Source organism: Meleagris gallopavo, chromosome 3 (genome assembly GCF_000146605.3).
Source record: "Meleagris gallopavo isolate NT-WF06-2002-E0010 breed Aviagen turkey brand Nicholas breeding stock chromosome 3, Turkey_5.1, whole genome shotgun sequence".
NCBI lineage: Eukaryota > Metazoa > Chordata > Aves > Galliformes > Phasianidae > Meleagris > Meleagris gallopavo.
In genome coordinates, this window is record NC_015013.2 from 42,631,030 (window position 1) to 42,649,580 (window position 18,551).

An 18,551-nucleotide genomic window follows, 5' to 3' on the forward strand; every position below is an offset into this window, starting at 1 on the left:
TGATCAGAAAACAAATGAAGCTGGAGTGAGATGTAGATCCTGTTAATGCTCCTGGATGTCATTAAAGAATGTCAGTATTAAGATTTTTCTTTCCATTCTATAAATATATTCTAGTCTATAAATTACTCTGTCTCTCTCTTGCTTTCTTTCTGTGTGTATATATATAATCCACTATTTACGTAACATTTTTATAATTTATTTCACTCAATAAATACTCTTTTAATTAAGATATTTTTGAGTTGTATCTTCTGAGACTTGTTCCTTTAACTCCTTTGGTTCTAAACTGGTTCTGGGAATCAAGAAAGCTGTTTGTTTTACATTCCATCCTTTAACAGAAATGACATACAATTCTTTTTTTTAAATACAAGTGAAGCAATCCCATGAATGATGTTCTTCATTTTATATTGTACAGTAATTGTTGACAAACACTGAGTTTTAAATTTTTTAAATATACTGTATTTTAAATTTAATGTACAGTTCCTATTGTAACAAAATTAACAACATTGATTTAAAAGAGTTATTCCTGATTTATTTTTTTTCTCTGTAAGGCCTGCAACTGTAGTGGCTCTGGTTCAAATAGTCTCCAGTGTGATGTTTTGACGGGTCAGTGCCAATGCAAAGCTGAATTTGGAGGACAAAACTGTTCCAGATGTGCATTAGGCTACAGGGACTACCCGGACTGTGTTGCTTGTGACTGTGACTTAAGTGGAACCAAAGCAGAGATGTGCGATGACACTGAAGGACTTTGTGGTTGTGAAGAAGAAACTGGCATCTGTACCTGCAAGGTATTGAAGTATTCTGACTTTTTTGGGAAATGTTGGAGTTTCTGATAATTTATTTCATAAAAATCGTAACAGCTATAGAGATAGAAGGATCTTAGATTGCATTCCTCCTTTGAGATACTTCTAAGAACTCCTAAAATCACACCAAATGGATTTTCTGTCCCATTGCTAAGTCAGTCTAGTTATGAGTCATTTGGATTAAAAACTGCCAAATGAGTTCAGGCATCAGTCATTATTCTATCAAATCTTTTATGGGAGTTGGCATATTTAATGACTCTAGTCTTTCTCATTGTAGTCCTAAATTCAATTTGATTGCATTTGCTAAATGTAAAATCCATATGCTTATCCTGTGCCAAGTGAATACCTATAACTGCATCCTTTTTACAGTACGTTCAGAATCCTTTTTTTCATGTATTAGTACTGTAGGGTAGAAATGAAAAAGGATTAAGGACACATTTGTCTTGATTTCCCTTTTGCTGTTAGATTTCTGTCTGCCTCACAAAGGGCAAGGATGCCTTTTTGAATAGGACAGTATACTGGCCATGAGACAAAATTTTTGTAAACCTTATTAAATATATGAGAATGGTGCTAATGACTTCAATTTCAATACATTTCTCTGTGTTGTGAATGCCATCTGATACCATTTTTAATGATACATTTTTTGAGTGTTTTATTTATGCCACCTGCGTTTTGCTTTGCAAATAGAGCAAATAATAATTGGTCATAATTCATGCATTCTTTTGGGGTTGCTATTAAATTTTACTTTTGCAGTACACATAGAAGATTGAAAAAGAACAAAAAGGACCACTGAAGAAAATAAATTCTAATGCAGTGAGCAATGTAGAGAAAATGTTACTACCTTAAGCCATGGAAATTCTATTCCTTCATTGAGTCTAGGAAGTCTCTGCTGCCAGAGTTACGCTTCACATTGTAGGTTGCATAACCATCTTGAGTTTTCTGAAACTATCTATGAGATTAAGAAAATTACTTACAAAAAGGTTGTTTCCTTCTTAATTAAAAAGGTATAAATTCCTTACATGCTGTTTTGACAGATAATTATTTTGTCCTCTGTAGAGATAGTGTATCTATAGCTCCTTCCATTCTAGATGTGAAAACATTTTTGAAAGCTAATTAAATTCTTCAGAACTCCAATGGAAAAGCTATTGTATTCTAATAATGGAAAAAAAAAAAAAAAGAGGTACAGAGAATTTTTTTTCTGCTCATACACACATGATTTTATTAGGTTTGGGAACGGTATATTAATTCAAATAATACAATCTTCTCTTCTGAAAAATCCAACTTAAAATGATAGGAAGAAACCAGTAAATACAAAATAGATAATCTCAACATTTTTTCTTAATCTGATTATGTTACAAAGTCAAATTTGTGTTTACTATATTATAAACAAAAGCAGTACTTAAGAATATTTCAGATATCGTGCTAATACAGAAGCCTGAATGGTCATTCTTTTATTAAAAATAAGAAACATTAAGGACAGAAATTTAATAGTACAATAATTTTTTTAAAGGTGGGACTCCGTTATTGAAAAACATAGTAATAGAAAATTTATTTCAATGCAACAAATATATACTCTCATAGGCCTCTCTCCAGTGCTCTGATTAATAATAGGATCAACACTGACTAATTTTTCTAGTTTTTCTTCAAGCCGGAACTTAACAGTGGAGAATTGAAGTCCCTTGATTTCTATTCATATTGAGCATCTTTGTCTTTAAGGGCCTGTTTTTTAGGTGGAGGTAGGGGAAAGAAGGGTTTTCTGCCTTTAATGGAGAAACATAGTTGCTAATTTTAGTTAGGAATTTGAATACATGAAATTAGTTTAGTGTTCTGTGTTCTTAAAAAAAACATTGTTGTGTAATTGAAATTAAATATACTGCTAGCGAAGTAACATGAGTGTACTGCTGTGCTTTTTTTTCTCTTTCCTCCAGGAAAATGTGTTTGGGCTACAGTGCAGTGAGTGTAAACCTGGAACTTTTGCTCTGTCTGCTAACAACACGCTAGGTTGTACTCCATGTTTCTGTTTTGGGATGTCTACATCTTGTCTGGAAGTAGAAGATCATGTGAGAATTCCCGTAAGTAGAGTGACATAAATGTGTGCATGCAGTTTGGTGTTATGCTCATGATACCACTGTGGTGTACCAAAAGGCTGCATACATTTCATGAGTCAGGTGAACTGCAATAAAGTAGCTGACAGGGACAGTGACTTATAGTAAACCAACAAAAAAAAAGTAAAGTCTTATTTCTGAAAACTTGTGTTTGATTCCATACATTTTGAAAAAAAAATTGAGTTAAAAAATATTCCCCTATTTTTTTGGCATGAGCTTTTGTAACTTTAAAATGGATTGTTGACTATCTAAAGAAAACTATGACTATTAATAGTATATTACATCACAGTAAAATATTTTTGTTAAATGAATCCATTGCTCTTTGTGTTGTAGATAACGCTAACTCCAGACCAGTCTGTTCTGCATGTAGTAGCTCAAAGTAACCTGACTGGAACAGTCAAAGGAGTATTTTCACAATTTCCCGATGTTTTACTGGATGCTGCCATTGTCAGAAAGTACTTAAATACAGAAACATTTTACTGGAGGTTACCAGAGCAGTTTCAGGGAGACCAGGTGGGACCATTAAATAATTAGAATGATGTCTGGATAGTTTCTTTAGTCTATTAATGTCACTCTTTTGTATAATGGTCACTTTATCTTGACAACATTGTTACGTGTTATTTAATTCAAGAAGGTAATAAAATTATATAAATTGATATAATTGTATAAATGAACTTATATAGTTTTGTGCTTGCTATAAATGTTTACATTACCCTTTTCTAATGAGATTTTTCTTGATTCTATAAATGGGTAACACCCATATTTAATTATGGTATTACTTTCCAGAAACTGTATGTGGGAGAAAGGCGTGATATATTCAATTTTAGTTTAGAAACTCAAAAGGGCTTTCAACTTTGACACTAGATTCAGTATGTAGATAATGGAATCTCTACTGCATAGGAATTAAGTGAAAACTGAGTATATACCTTGAGAGGTCCTAAAAGAAGAAACTGCCTGCTTTTTAGAAATAAATGTTTAACCTTGGTGTAAAAACTGCTGAGTTTAAGTCAATTTTCATGTTTTATTGCCAATTCATCAAAGAACTGTCACTTTCCAAATCTTCTGATGACATTATAACTAGTAGCTATAACCTTGGGATAAATAGAAGTAACAATTTTATATCCAAACAGCTCATGGCATACGGAGGCAAACTGAGATATAGTGTTGCTTTTTATGCTTTGGATGGCTTTGGAACCTCAAATTTTGAGCCACAGATTCTAATGAAAGGTGGTCGTACCAGCAAACTGGTCATATATGTGGACAGCCCTTCTCCAGAAAATGGAATAAGAAGTGAGAAAGAAGTGGAAATGAAGGAGGTAAGCTAAAACATTGGTGTTGAAATGGACATGCATTTCTCATGTGAGATGCTTCTCTTGCAGAGAAGCCCCATATATTTAAGAAAATACATTGAGAAATGCGTACCTTATCTCAAATAAACTGGATTACATTGCATCTATTTCATGTAAAAAAAATTTGGGAAAAATGTGTTGTAGAAGCAGATAAAGTTTAACGTTTCCTCTTTTGGAAGTGCTGAAGGTGTTGCTGTAGGAAGGTTTTCAAAGAGAAACTCAGATTTCAATACAGTGACCTTATTTGGTCCTTAAGGCTCTGCTGCCTGGGACTGAGATGAGAGCTAGTTGTGATAGGAGGCAGGACATAGAAAATGTCTGTGTTCAAACTGCTCACAAAAAGAGTGTTGCGTAATCCTGGTCCTTTGACTGTCTCTGTTCTATAGACCTAGCAAAAAAAAAGAAGGAAGTGCCACAGCTGCTGACCTGTAGAAACTTAGGCATGGAATTTAGGGGCATGGTAGGAAAAGAGAGGAGAAATGATATAAAAACACATTTTGTTCTAACCTAGTACGAGGTGCTGGATTTTCTGGGGTGAAGAGTATAGACTCAGTCACTGACTGTATTTCCGAAAGGATGTATGGGAAGAAAGAGACCATTAACTTTAAATGAGCTTTAAACATTGATGGTTTTGATGTGTGCTGTGTTCCTCTAGAATTCTTGGAAGTATTTTAATTCTGTGTCTGACCAGCCTGTCTCACGTTCTGACTTCATGTCTGTGCTAAGCAATATTGAATACATCCTTATCAAGGCAGCCTATGGCCAAGGATTACAGCAAAGCAGGTAAAGTAATAAGTGTTTACTTATTTTATTGCATTTACTGCAGTTTAACTTGGAAATATTTCCAGCTGAACTATGCAATAAATATTTAACTCAAATTAGAGAAATCTGCAATTTCCTATTTCTGACTTAAATTCCTCTTTGATAAGAAAACATGTATTGCCTTTAAAAATATCTGCTGCTTATTTTGATAGAAAAGTCCATAAAGAAGCACAAAGCCTTACAGGTTGATACAGTGCTCTTCTTGATGGGCAATATAGCTAGATGTTTTCTATATTATTTCTTTACCAAGTTATTTTTATGGGTAGGGAATTTTTTCTTTGTTTTTCATTTTCCAATAGAAGAATGGAAACATATGATCCTCTGAGTTCTTGTGTCTGTACAAATCTGGTCAGTTCCTGTAGTTTTGTATACTATAGGCCATCGTAGTGAAATATTCCCACCTCAGAAAAATAACATTTTACTACCATCTCGAACAGAACTAGGTTACTAATGAAAGGAAGGAGATATTATATGATCACTGCATCAACTGGTTTAGAAACAACAAGACAAGCAGAGATGCATCCAACAAAAACCCTATATTCTTGCATCTTTACATCAGTAGAGTGGTTCTACCACCAGATATGGGATTATTAGATTCACAGGCTGTAAACTATGTTATTATTAGCTCTTTAAGAACATCCATGGAGCAGAGCTGTTGTATTTCTCTTTAGACCAAAGTGCACACTTTTCCATGGTGGATTTGTCAGTTTTTGTAGACCAATGAGAATCAACATATATTACTTTGAAGAACTGCTGATTTTTTTGTTGTATGTCTAAATCTCATACATTCATAGAAAAAATCTTCAGGTTTTGTTGAGATGTTTCATACTCACTGAGTTATAGAATGGTTTAGATTGGAAAGGACCTTAAGGATCACCTAATTCCAATCTCCCTGCCATGCGCATTGATATCTTCCATGTGGAAAAGAGGATCATGGGAGAGTATATGGTAGCTCTTACCTTGAAACATAAAAATATTTGTATCTTAGTTTTGGTGCTAGGCCTTCTCTAGATCTTCATGCTGTCTTCTACATTTATCTTACAGAATTGCAAATATCTCAATGGAAATTGCAGTGAAGTTTGAAGAGATGCATCTAGGCAGATCTAGAGCTCATCTTATAGAGCAATGTAGATGTCCTGCTGGCTATGCTGGATTCTCCTGCCAGGTACTAAATCCTTGAATCCTTTCTGTGCCAGATAATAATGAAGTTACACAAATGGCTTTCAGAATTGTTCATAACTTTTGACAGCCATAATCTTCCTTTTTTAAAAATTTTATTCTGTTTACGAATAGAGCTGTGCTCCAGGATACTACAGGGAGAAGCCTAAGGAATTCAGTGTAAGAGAGACTCATACTATCATAGCACCTTGTGTGCCATGTCAGTGTAATAATCACAGTGAAACCTGCGATCCTGAAACCGGAAAGTGCTTGGTATGTACAATTTATGCTTTTTTTTGCATTGGTTTCACCTGAACATGCAATGATGGTAATCTATGAAAGGAGTTTTTGGGAACAGTATGTGGCTATACTGCTTGGAAAAAGTATAATTTTCCCTATCCACATCTCTAAATTCACGTACTATTTCCCATAGAGTCTATTCAGTAAAATTATCAAGTTTTTGGTCACTAGCTTCAAAATTGTTAATAATTTTAGATTTAATTATATTTTAAAAAATAACTTGTGTGTATAAGTTCAGTTTATCTACTTTACTGTGTTACTTTTTGATCTTCTATTCCTTGGTCTGGCCAAGGTCTGCTTAATCACACAAAATAGGAGAAGTAAAGGAAGCACTTCAGGCATTCCATGCTACAGACCAGATCGAAGTTAAATTCTTTGTCTCTCTTGAAGAAAATGTGCTCTGAGCTTCTTTAGAGAGGCTCTTTTTGGCATATTGAGACTAAAGTACTCTAAGGTTATGCTTCAGCTGGGTTAACTTTTTCATTTCCATCATTTTGTCCCAAAAATTAAAAAGAGAGGTCACACAGGACTAGCACATAGCCTCTTCTTGTCTAGTGAGTGAGCTCACAACTCTGTCTACAACTATCCAAAAGCTATCCAAAGAAGACATAAGTCCCTTGTCTGGTATGATTCAATGACCAGGTATTCTTTCCTAATGGTTTTTTAGTTGCTTTATTTGTCCAGTGGTGAGTTGATTATTTCGAAGTCAACTTCTGAAGAATTCATTTTTGAAGTCCTTTCATAAGTTTCCTCAGTCTTTCAGGATCTTTGTAAGCCATTCTTTCACCCAAAGTTTGAATCTCATGAATAAGAGCGATGGTTCTCATTACTATGAGGCCAGTCCACACGGGTCTTTCATACTAAAGAATAAGTCATTCATTCTCTCATTCTCTCATTGCAGGAGTAGCAACTCACCCACATGTTAAGTTTACTGCTTAAAGATTTCCATCTGGATTGTGTAGGCAAAAGAAATGATTTTCACCTCTGACTTCTGTTCCCATGCAGTAGAAAGCTGTATTGTTACTACTTATTGTACTCTGCTAACCTGTAAAATCTACACACTCACAAAAATAGGAATCATAGAAAAGAAGAAAAAAAATTAATGGAGAGTATTAGTTTAATTATGTTTGTAATACTGATTTAATGTTTTAATATTAATAGCACTGGCTATTGATGAGTACTCTTTGCAAATTAAATACAGCACCTGTGAATCTTAGCTGTGATTGTTTATTGGTTTATAGCTGCCAAATGCATTTCTTGAAACATTCAAATTTGTCTTTTTGCTATCCTGTTTAATGTTTTCATTAGATATTTTTTAGGACAATTTTTTTGTTTTGTACTGTGATTTCCTGATCTAAATTGGATTTGTGGAAGTAGAAGTATACAAATCTTAATGAAAACTCAGAACAGATATAAAGTCAGTCTGCTCGATGGAATGGAAAATATGCAGGCATTTTGCTTATTTTTGCATAAAACATCCCTCTATCCAGAGAATGCTGACCAATGGGTGGTGACATTTAGATGCGATTGTTAAAGACTTGATGCATTTATGGTCTGGGGAGAAGATAAAATTCTTCTTGTTTGTTGTTGTTTTAAACTGTCTGAATTCCTTTTTGTGTACCAGAACTGCAGAGATAACACAGTTGGTGATTACTGCAGTGCTTGTGCCCCAGGCTACTATGGAAAAGTAATTGGATCTGTCAACGACTGCTCTCTCTGTGCTTGTCCCAGAGCCAACCCTGTTAGGTAACCAAAACTTATTAAATCCAATTTAGCCTTCCAGATGCCTTCTGCTGTATGTCCTACCTTCTATGCCCCATACTCTGTGACAATAGGAGATAGTTATTTTGCATGTCCTTAAATTTTATTTTCTGAAAGCTACTTGTTTTAGCAAATACAACTTAAATTCAGAGTTTACATCTTGTGATAACTTTGTGAGGATTTAAAAGAAAAAGGTTAATGCAATTTTTTTTGTCTCAGATTTTATAGATAATGGAGTAAGTTGCACTGACATATTTCAGTTTCAAATGTGGGTCTCTTTTTCCTTCTAAAGACAATTCTTCAGTATTTCAGGCCATTTCCAGCCAGTTCAGGAGTTTCTAATGGGATGAATAGTAGGATAAAATCAAGTACTCCTTTGTTGAAATTTTTGTATGTTTGTAGACAAACAGTTATTTTTAAAATCAAAATGTTTTTCAGACTACTTTTCGTCTAAAAGCTTGAAAAATGCTGTTACTTTTAGATAATTGAGTCAGAGCATGAGTAGGACTACTCTTAAAGTTCTCATGCAGTTATCAGTTAGATAAATATTATATCATGCATTTCCCTCATCTTACTTTCCTCATCTGTAAAGTGGATAAAAAACAATAGTTATAAATGTATGCTGATTTCTTTGGAATATATTTTGCAGAGGGGTGTATTAATACAGAAAGCCTGCAACGTTCTAGATTGCCAGTGTATTTATATGCACAGGACAAAACAGAGCTAGGAAATGGCTCAGACACAGAGGATGTGTTTGAAAGTGAATGATGGACACCAAAACTATCGTTGGAGTAGGAGGTGGCTGACAGCTTCCATTCTGGCACACAAAAAGCTTAACTCCTCAGCTGTTCTGGAGAAGGGGAAGTGAGAAGTCACCAGTATTAGATGACTCAAAATAGATCTCTTTCAATTTGTTTAAGCAGTTGTATCTTTCAAACTAAAAGTTGTAAGATGCTTTAGCATGATATACAGTAAAGGAGTTGCACTGGAGGAAAGCAATCTTTATAAGAAACAAAATAGATATTCTAGCCCATTGCTAGAGGATGCTCAATCTGTAGCTGAATGAGATTCTCTGTCATTGCATGATTTTCTATTTCTGTGCTAGCAGGTATTTGTTTTTCCATCCTCCAGTTTTAGTCCCACTTGTGTCCTGAAAGGCGTCCAGGACTACCACTGTGATGCTTGTCTCCCAGGTTATGAAGGACAGTACTGCGAAAAGTGAGTTGTACACAATGCCTCAATTTTTTCCCCCACATTGCAAGGACAGTTTTGAATAATACAAACCATACCTTTTCTCGGAATAGATTATTCATAAGTAAATACATGGCTACGTGTGGAAGAACTTCATGACTTGTTAGCTACTGTAAAGAAACTGTTAATCAAAACTCACTATCAGTGATTCACAAAGATAAACATAATATCTGGTTTTATGATGAATATCCCCTGATGTTTATTGTCTCATTCCTCCCATTGTAGGTGCTCCCTTGGCTATTATGGTGACCCTCAGCTTCCCGGAGGCAGCTGCCATCTGTGTCGATGCAATCCAAGTGGCTCTGTTCATGTTAATTGTGATCGCGTGACTGGCAAGTGCCTCTGTAAGCAGGGAGTGACAGGACAGCTCTGTGAGGAGTGTGAACCAAGACATCTTCTTCTGGAAGGAGAGTGTGTTTGTAGGTGGCTTTGAAATCATTTACTTCTGGGCTTTGGTTTATTCCATGAGTGTTTTTCTAGTGATTAGTCTATTTTCTCTATAAAAGGCTTGAACTAATCAATACCCAGCGGGGTCCTATCTAAGCTCTACTGTTCTGTGATTCTATTCTAAGAGGAAACTGCAGTACAAAATGTAATATTAGACCAGCAGTTAATTCTGAAATTGGCCAATGCTCGCTATGAGCATATTTAAGTAAAGATAACTTTAATACTTATTTGTTGTTTGTACCATACTTTTATTTATTTGAAAACATTGAATTCCTATGTCTGTTATTCTTTGCCTGTGATATTGCTCTAATAATACTTAATGAATCATCTCATGTGTACAGGCATGCTCTATCAATCATTAGTCATTCCAAGAGAATTGATAGCAGAAAGACCTACTCAGTACAGTAACTGCTTTTACAATGAACTAGGAATATAGACTCATATTTTGCTTTATATAAGAAAATGAGAAATAAATGTACCCACAAGGAATCTATTTCCATTGTGGTGTCTTCATAACCTATCTGGTAGCTGTTAGGGGCATTGCCCTGGCTTTACAGCAATACAACTAAATAGCTGCAATATGTGTATAGTATAACAACAAGCTCAGTAGACAACAAGATCAATAAAGCTTGAATGTGTTCTAACCTAAGGATAGCATGTTTAGAATTGGTCCATTTCTGGGGTGGGCATGGAAGGGCAAGAATACAAGCCTGCATTTTCAAAATTGTGTTCTATCAGTATTAACACAAAAAGTAAGGGCACATGCTGTGTAAATATGTTAAAAAAAAAAAAAAAAAGAAGCCAAAACAACAACAACCCATAGCAGTATTTGGTTACTTTTTCAAAAAATGCTTATGTTACTTTTCCTTTTTGAAATGGTTTGTCTAGCTTGTGATGACAACTGCACAGGAGTTTTGCTAAACAACTTGGATAGTCTCAGTAAAGACATACTTTCATTGAACCTTACTGGTATTGTCCATGTGCCCTCTGGGATACTATCAGAGCTGGAGAATGCAACAAAACATTTAAAGGTAATACAAACATACAAGTAGTAAAAATATTTAGTCACACCTTTAAAGGAAAGCTTGCAGCCACTGACAGTAGTTTAAATGAGGTCCTTCTGAAATTCATGTGCTTACCTGTAAATGACACCAGATTAAGAACATTACAGAAATTAGTCTTAAGCCCTTTAATTGCCAATGTTTCTTTTATTTTGTCGTACTGACATTTAAATAAATGTCGGAATATATTTTGCAATCAGTAGTATAATTATTGAATGTACTATATGTGCATGTTTCATCTGGATTGTGTGGATCCTTAGGACTGGCCTAGACTTACTGAATTTAAAGAGCATAATTTTCAGCAATTATACTGAAGCATCAGACCAAGTCCCTTTCTAGTTCCTTTGAAGAGCTGTCAGAGTCCTGGGGAAGAGTATAACAAACTGCTTATCCATTACACAGGGGTCATTGGATGCAGCTGTTTGCTTTCCTTACAGTTTTCTGACCACGTGCCATCCTCTGTTCTCCATCTTAGGAGACAAAAGCTATTAGAATACTTGTTTTGCATATTTTCAGACTGTTTGTAGAAAGCTGTCCTTCTAGCTCCTGTGCTGCCTTAAACAAATACTAATTTTATTGAACCCTATAGGGTCAATTATTGTTGCAGGTTAAATTCTAGTCATCTCTGTGCAAAGCCAGAGATAAGTAAAAATATTTGTTACTTAATGTAGTAGTTACTTTACTTGACTACTAAAATAAGCATATTTGTTGATAAGTCTGCCCAGTAGTAATTGAGGAAAGACAAGCTCTAAGATAGAATTTAAACTACTGTCTTTGTATTCCACCATATCGCACCACAATCAGAATAACATGAGCCTTCATGTGCTGCTGGATTCTGCAAATGGAGAGTTTGAATTAAAATTTCACCTATTAAAGTGTAAGGCAGACTGAGTTCCAATCCAAGTGCTCACAAATTTAATAATTACAATATCTGAAGGCAAACTGGATTAAATTACATGTTTATGCTTCAACAGAGGTAGTCTTATCCTTTAGTTTTAGTTACTAGTATTTTTGTTATAAAGCTTCAGTTTTGCTTTCCTTCCTTTATGCCATGAAGGCGCAATCATACCAAATGATTGTAATGCTTTAAGGATACAAATGACTTGCTTTCTGTAATTGTTTTGTGTTTGTATAGGAACATTGTCTTCAGGGAGCATAAGCATTATTCAATACATAACATCTATGTAATTATATAGTCAAATTCTTTGTGCAAATGAAGGCAGTGTAAGTTTCTCCTTTAATACATATCTTTTTATGTCAAAATCAAATCTAAACCAGATGTCACTCACTTGGACATGTGATATTTAAGGGATCTAACAATGTACAAAGCTCTTGTGACTATGATGTCCTCTCTTTTTATGTGAAGGCACAGTGTTCTTTGAACAATTTAATCTTGAGGCTAAGTTGGAAGTCTCATAGTTCTTCTGTTTGTAAGAAGGCATTCCTGTGCTTTGTGATAATGAAAGATTTTCTTCCCTCTTTTCTTGTACAAAAGTAAGATCTGTAAAATCCCTGTGTTTATTTATCTGAAATATAGGTCTTTGCTGAAGGACTGTCCCTCCCACTGTAAACCAACTTTTACCCAGACTTGCCCTCCTGTTAAGAGTCCCTTACGTTGTGTTGCATTTGTAGAGAAGTGGTATTCTGTTGCAGGCCTTGAAGGTATCAGTTAGATACAATGGCCTATTTATTGCCATACACAGCAGTTTTGAGCTGGCCTTGAAGCCAAATACAGCCTAAGGGTTCCTCAGGGCAGGGTTGATTGTGTTATTTGAGTGCCAAGATCATGAACTCCTGAGTGCCACACACTGGATTTGACATTGAAACATAGCTCCAGGGCCATCCTTAATATATACACTAGATACAGCTATTTTGATGTGACCAGCTGCTGAAATTGTAGATGTGGTACTGGATGGAAACATTTAATTTGATGGACCTTTGAATTTCTGAAAGTAGATTATTTGGACAGCTCAGACTGTGGAGAAATTGAGAATCGGGAAAGCTGAACATTGATTCCCCTTTATTATTGGATTGAAAGCATGACATAGCGAGATTTGGAGATTTATTTCCTTCTGTCTATAGAAATGATAACTTATTTTCCATCAGCTACATGTATGTAACTGTTCTGTTATCTTATGTGCCTTAGAAAAACATCATTTCAAAAATATAAGTGGTCTAAATAGTTTGCATAGTTATTTTTTCCCAGTAAAATTCTGGACACACAATGGACTCTTTACATTAGTGTGTTGTTTCTTACAGGGTTTTATAGGTCCTAGAGAGGATCCAACGTACTTGTTAGCTACAGCAGAAGAAAGTCTTCTGAGTTTGTCAAGAGACGTTGATCAGTTGCCTGAAGAGGTAGGTGCTGCCTTCTTAATTCCTAGCCATTTGTGGAGAAATCTTTTCAGGCTTCATAGCGTTGAACATACATGCTAGAGTATTGCTTAGAAATTATTTTAAATCTATGGACTTCAGTGAAAGAATTCTGTCTATTCTGTAGTCTTTCTGGGGAGAGGGGTTAACCAGTTTATGGAATTATTCAGCAAGCTACAACATTTTATGATACTGTACGGGTGATTTATATGGTTTCTGTTGAAGTTCCGAAGCTTTTTGTAATATGATCGTTTAAGGCCCTAAAACTGAAGAGCTTTTCTTCTCACTGGTTCCAACAAGTGGAGCTTATTTAAAATAGTCACTGTTGATTACTCATCAGAAAGTCTTATATTTACATCACTGTATTTAAAATATTTTCAGCAGAATTGTATCTGTTGAAAAATCCAACATTTATCTTCTTTATTCAGCTTTAACACCAGAAAATTTGTAAATGGAGAGTTTACAATAGTCTTTGGCCATTACATTTCATTTGCTGTTCATATGTACCTATGATTTGTTGAACATGTGCAACTAATTGAACTAGGTGCTTGCCCTAGAAGCCTTGTTATTGCCAAGAGGAATTATCTTAAGGTACAAGAATTGATGTTTACAAGTATGTGGTGTTTACTATACAAAAGTAATAGCTTCGGTAATTATGGTTTTATTAATTGTGAAAATAATTGATAAAACTGTTCTTCACCCATATCAGGGGATGGAACTTTCAAAATAACAATGTTGCAGCATGAAAGCATCACATTTCTGAATCAGCTAGATCTGCCTTGTTAATAAAGTAGTCTCCTCTCTCAAAGTATTTTCACTATTGGAAAAAAATGTAAGAAGATGAGCAATTATCATTAATTAATCAATGTTTTAACAAAATTGTTAAAGCGTATCTCTGATTTTATTCTAGTCATCTAGAATTTTGAGAAAAGCTTGGCAGCTTAACACAATGACTCAGGAAACCAGGAGTAAAAGTAAAGAACTGAGTGGATTTATTGAAACAGTACATACAGCCATCAAAGGTATCCTGCTTTTAAGATATTTCCACTTCTTTGCAGAATTTACAAGGGTGTTTCCTTTGTAGCTTTTAAAGAACTGTTTACACAGAACACAGAAGTGCTGCAATTTCTCTAGGAGGTTCACATATTCCTTTATCAATGGTGTGACTAAATCTTTCACTCTCCTATTTAGTACTTGCTGAAGTTGCAGTGTCGCTAAATGAAACACTAGGCCTGGACCTCCCACTGTCAAATGTTACATCTCAGAGCCTGCTGGATGATATTTCAACCCTACTGAATGATCTGCGCAAGAGAGATTTTGTTCGATGGCACTATAATGCTACCAGTGTCCTAAAGTAAGCCTATTCTATTGGGAACTTTGGTTCACATATGTCTGTACTATGCAGTATTGCTTTTTGGAGAGAGATCTGGAGAATCCTTGCTCTGTAGTAATAGACTGTGTTATGGTAACTAGCTCAGATGAGGCTGTTAAAACTCTGCATTTGGAGTTACGTTATTTGAAGATATTTAGGCATCTCGCATGATATCAGTAAAGTCAAATCCCTGTTTGTTTGGATGTGATACAATGATGTATTGCAGTAAGTGGAAAGACTCACTGATTTGATTCAGATTTGGCCCGAATACGCATCTTCTTGTGGGTTGGAAACATAGTAAAACAGTCTCAGAGAGTTGCAAGCTCAAGATCTACTGAAAGACGTGGTAAAATATTGTCATTGGAATATGTATCAACTAGATTTGCATATGAAACCAGGGCATTTTATTCAATGTCTGAGTCACTGCTTAAAATTCATTTTCATTGTCTCAATTTGCCTGCATTTAAAGGTTATTTTGAAATAGCTTTTGAATTCATTATTTATGTCATTTTACCAGACTTGCCAACAACTAAAACAACAACTATTCCAACAGCCAGCAACATTTTTTTTCCACCTTCAAAAATATGAAGTATTGCCGTAGGCTAGCTCCCACTGACAACTGTAAGAATCACAGAATCATGGGGGTTAAAAGGTACCTCTGGAGACCATCCAATCCCCTGCTAAAGCAAGTTCTCTAGGATAGGTTGCACAGAAAAGTGTCTGTTATAAGAATTGGCTTCAGGAGATTAAAAATTAGCCCAAGAATATTTCTGATAATTTAACTTTTCTTTATTAAATCCTTTAAATTAGGAGTAGAACAGAATGTTTATACTGGTGGAATATCTGATTTTGTTTGCTAGACTCCTGCGCTTTTCTTTGTACCAGGTATTAAATTGTACAGAAGCTAAATGGACATGAAAATGGACTAGAGTGTACTGTTTATTCTTATATTTATTAGGAACTTCAGATATCATTTTGCACTTACAAAAACGTCTCAGTGTTCTGTTGCATACTAAGAAAAGGTTCTGACTTTCAGCATTAGCCTGAGCTGTTACACAAGGCATTTGTAAATTAAGTTTTTCAATTACAGACTGCCAAAATTCCTGAAAGTTCTGTAGCAGATTGAAGGAGAGAGTTAATAAGATTTATTAGATAGTTGCTCTACAGAATTTATCATGCAGTGCAGCTGTAAATTCAAAACTGATTTAAATAAACAGCTTGACAGTGCATTTTTCAGGATGCAGAAGTTACCACATGGCTGATAGTGTACTGATCTTGTGGTGACATATTGTTGAGCAACACTCTAAGTGAAATCTCCAGGAAGTCTCCTCACGTTTTGCTGTGTAAACCACTTGGAATACAATCCTTTTATTGCATAATGAAATAGAAGCCATTACTGCCTTGTAAAATACTTTTGTTCTTGTAACTATTGCAAGTCTTCAGTGACTTCTGAGCTTAAGGACTTGGAACTGTTCTTTTAAGAAATAAATGCAAATACACATCTGCTGTTCGGTGGGAAAAATGGAATGTAACACTGTATATGTATATGTATTCTGCTTTGGATGAGGGTCAAGACCTGTTGAGAGACCTTGAAAGACATAGACCTATTGGAACATGTCCAGAGAAGGGATGCAAAAACAATCCTTGGAATGGAACATCTCTCCTATGAGGATGGGCTGAGAGAGCTGAGGTTGTTCAGCTTGGAGAAGAGAAGGTTGAAATGGTATAATACAGTGGCCTTTCAGTATCTAAAAGGGAGCTGCAGGAAAGAAGAGGACAGACTCTTTAGCAGGGTCTGTGATGACAGAACAAGGGGAAATGGTTTCAAGCTCAAAGAGGGTAGATTTAGGTTAGATATAATTACAGAGAGGCTGGTAAGGCACTGGAAAATGTTGCCCACAGATGTGGTGGATGCCCTGTCCCTGGAGACTTTCAAGGCAAGGCTGGATCAGGCCCTGGGCAACCTGATGTAGCTGTGGTGTCTATGATCATTGCAGGGGAGTTGGACTAGGTGGCCTTCAGAGGTTCCTTCTCACTTTAAGAGTTCTATGATTCTATCAGTATGGCTTCAAATCAGGTTAAAGGGGCAAATATTTATGTGAAAGTGTCATTTATAGAGGTTGCTGTGTGCAGCGTATGTATGCAAAGAGAGACAGAGGAATAGACTTTCAGTGTCATTTTGAGATGATTTTCTTCAGTATTAGAAATGGATTTGCAAATATACCCAGATAGGCCAAGGGATGTGATTTACAACTGACTGATTTGAGGGGAGTGAGGGGGATTTTATATCTTACTGTTTTTAAGGGGCAAGTATAAAGATTGCATTTCAGTGGTCATTTTAGTGATGAATTTTTTATTTTTTTTTTTATTTTTGTATTTACACTTTTCTAGTCAACACATGCAAAGCTTGTTAATAGTATTCCTTTCCTTCTCCCCTACATTGTCACTTTTTTGTGTGCTCAGACTGGTAAGTAGGCTGGTGTGTATGCATGCTATTGTATGAGAAATTGTGGACTTCTGTAACAAGGTGCATTTACATTTATTTTGTATGATCCCCATGCCTGTCTCTCCTTTACCATGTGTTTATTTTTCACTTCCTCTCTTTGCCAGAGCTGCAGAAAATTTGTTGCTCCGGGTTCAGAAAGACTATCTTAAACCCCAGCAGGAGCTTGCTGAGCTGAAAAAAGATGCAAGCCAGCTCTTATCAAAGCACAACAGCAAACTGCAAGATGCCCAGGATCTGGTGAACGATGCACTTGCTGACATCAGTGAGACGAATCGCTTGTTTCCTCTTATCTCTAGCAACCTGGCAGAGTTAAATGTAAGACTGGATGATCTGTGTTGTTATGTAATAAATATGAAATATGAAATTTTGTTTATATGTCGATTTTAGCCTTGCAGAAAGCTGTACACATTTAAGCGTCTTAATATATGAAATATATAGTATCTTGAAAACTCAAAGGAAATCAGATTGTTGTTTGAAAACAAAAATAATGATTATCTAATATATGCACTAGTTAACTTACAGGTCAATACTAAAAACAATGATTTTTGCTATAGGAAAAAAAGCTGAGTATAAAGGAAAATAAAGAAGTCTCAACCATGCTTATTAAAGAAGGAAAATTCCTAGTGAATGTTGCTGCTGCTCTTTCCCAAGATGTAAAGAACTCTACATCAGTAAGTTCTTAAGTTATAACATCCTGTTTGATACTGTCAAGTGGATTTCGCTATTGGTGGGGAAGAAACAAAGGAAATCCTTTTGTTGTGCAGAACATGGAGGTCCACCAGGATGAGCTACTCCAATGGAATACCAACTTGAGACACCATGTGGATGAGCTGGTGATGCAGATGTCTGTGAGAGGAGTGCTTGACCTGGTATACAGAGCTGAGGATCATGCTGCTCAGTTCCAAAGACTTGCAGATGCACTGGAGAGGTAAGAAACTCAAGAAAGTTGAAACTGAGAGAGGCATCATTTATAATTCTGCCACAGTTAATTTAAATAAGTAGTAGTAGTAGTAGCTTAATCCACTAAGCGAAAGCAATCCATTTTTATTCTCTATTTCTTTTCAGTTATTTTTTGCCTTTAATGTAGCGTAGAGTATCTTTATTAAATGGTATTGAGGGGGTTGATTAGTCTTGAATTTCATGTGGTTGACTTGCACAATAACTGGTGAGTTATTAAGTGCCCTGTGAATGTATCATAGTATGACTTGAAAAGCTTGTGTTCTGTGTATGAATACTTCTTTGACTA

General features: G+C 35.5%; 1 protein-coding gene across 1 annotated transcript in view; it reads left to right on the forward strand.

The window, feature by feature from the left end:
• The window catches only part of LAMA1 (laminin subunit alpha 1), a 73,987-nt gene that overhangs the window by 28,067 nt on the left and 27,369 nt on the right, over window positions 1-18,551 (forward strand). Inside the window, exons 21-37 of the mRNA XM_010708786.3 lie at window positions 549-785; window positions 2,729-2,872; window positions 3,239-3,418; window positions 4,036-4,221; window positions 4,910-5,037; window positions 6,121-6,241; window positions 6,370-6,507; window positions 8,159-8,280; window positions 9,427-9,513; window positions 9,772-9,965; window positions 10,882-11,024; window positions 13,314-13,412; window positions 14,338-14,449; window positions 14,619-14,781; window positions 17,410-17,620; window positions 17,860-17,976; window positions 18,070-18,233. Of these exons, the coding sequence (XP_010707088.1) occupies window positions 549-785; window positions 2,729-2,872; window positions 3,239-3,418; window positions 4,036-4,221; window positions 4,910-5,037; window positions 6,121-6,241; window positions 6,370-6,507; window positions 8,159-8,280; window positions 9,427-9,513; window positions 9,772-9,965; window positions 10,882-11,024; window positions 13,314-13,412; window positions 14,338-14,449; window positions 14,619-14,781; window positions 17,410-17,620; window positions 17,860-17,976; window positions 18,070-18,233 (2,546 nt within the window). The remainder of the gene's footprint in view (window positions 1-548; window positions 786-2,728; window positions 2,873-3,238; window positions 3,419-4,035; window positions 4,222-4,909; window positions 5,038-6,120; window positions 6,242-6,369; window positions 6,508-8,158; window positions 8,281-9,426; window positions 9,514-9,771; window positions 9,966-10,881; window positions 11,025-13,313; window positions 13,413-14,337; window positions 14,450-14,618; window positions 14,782-17,409; window positions 17,621-17,859; window positions 17,977-18,069; window positions 18,234-18,551) is intronic.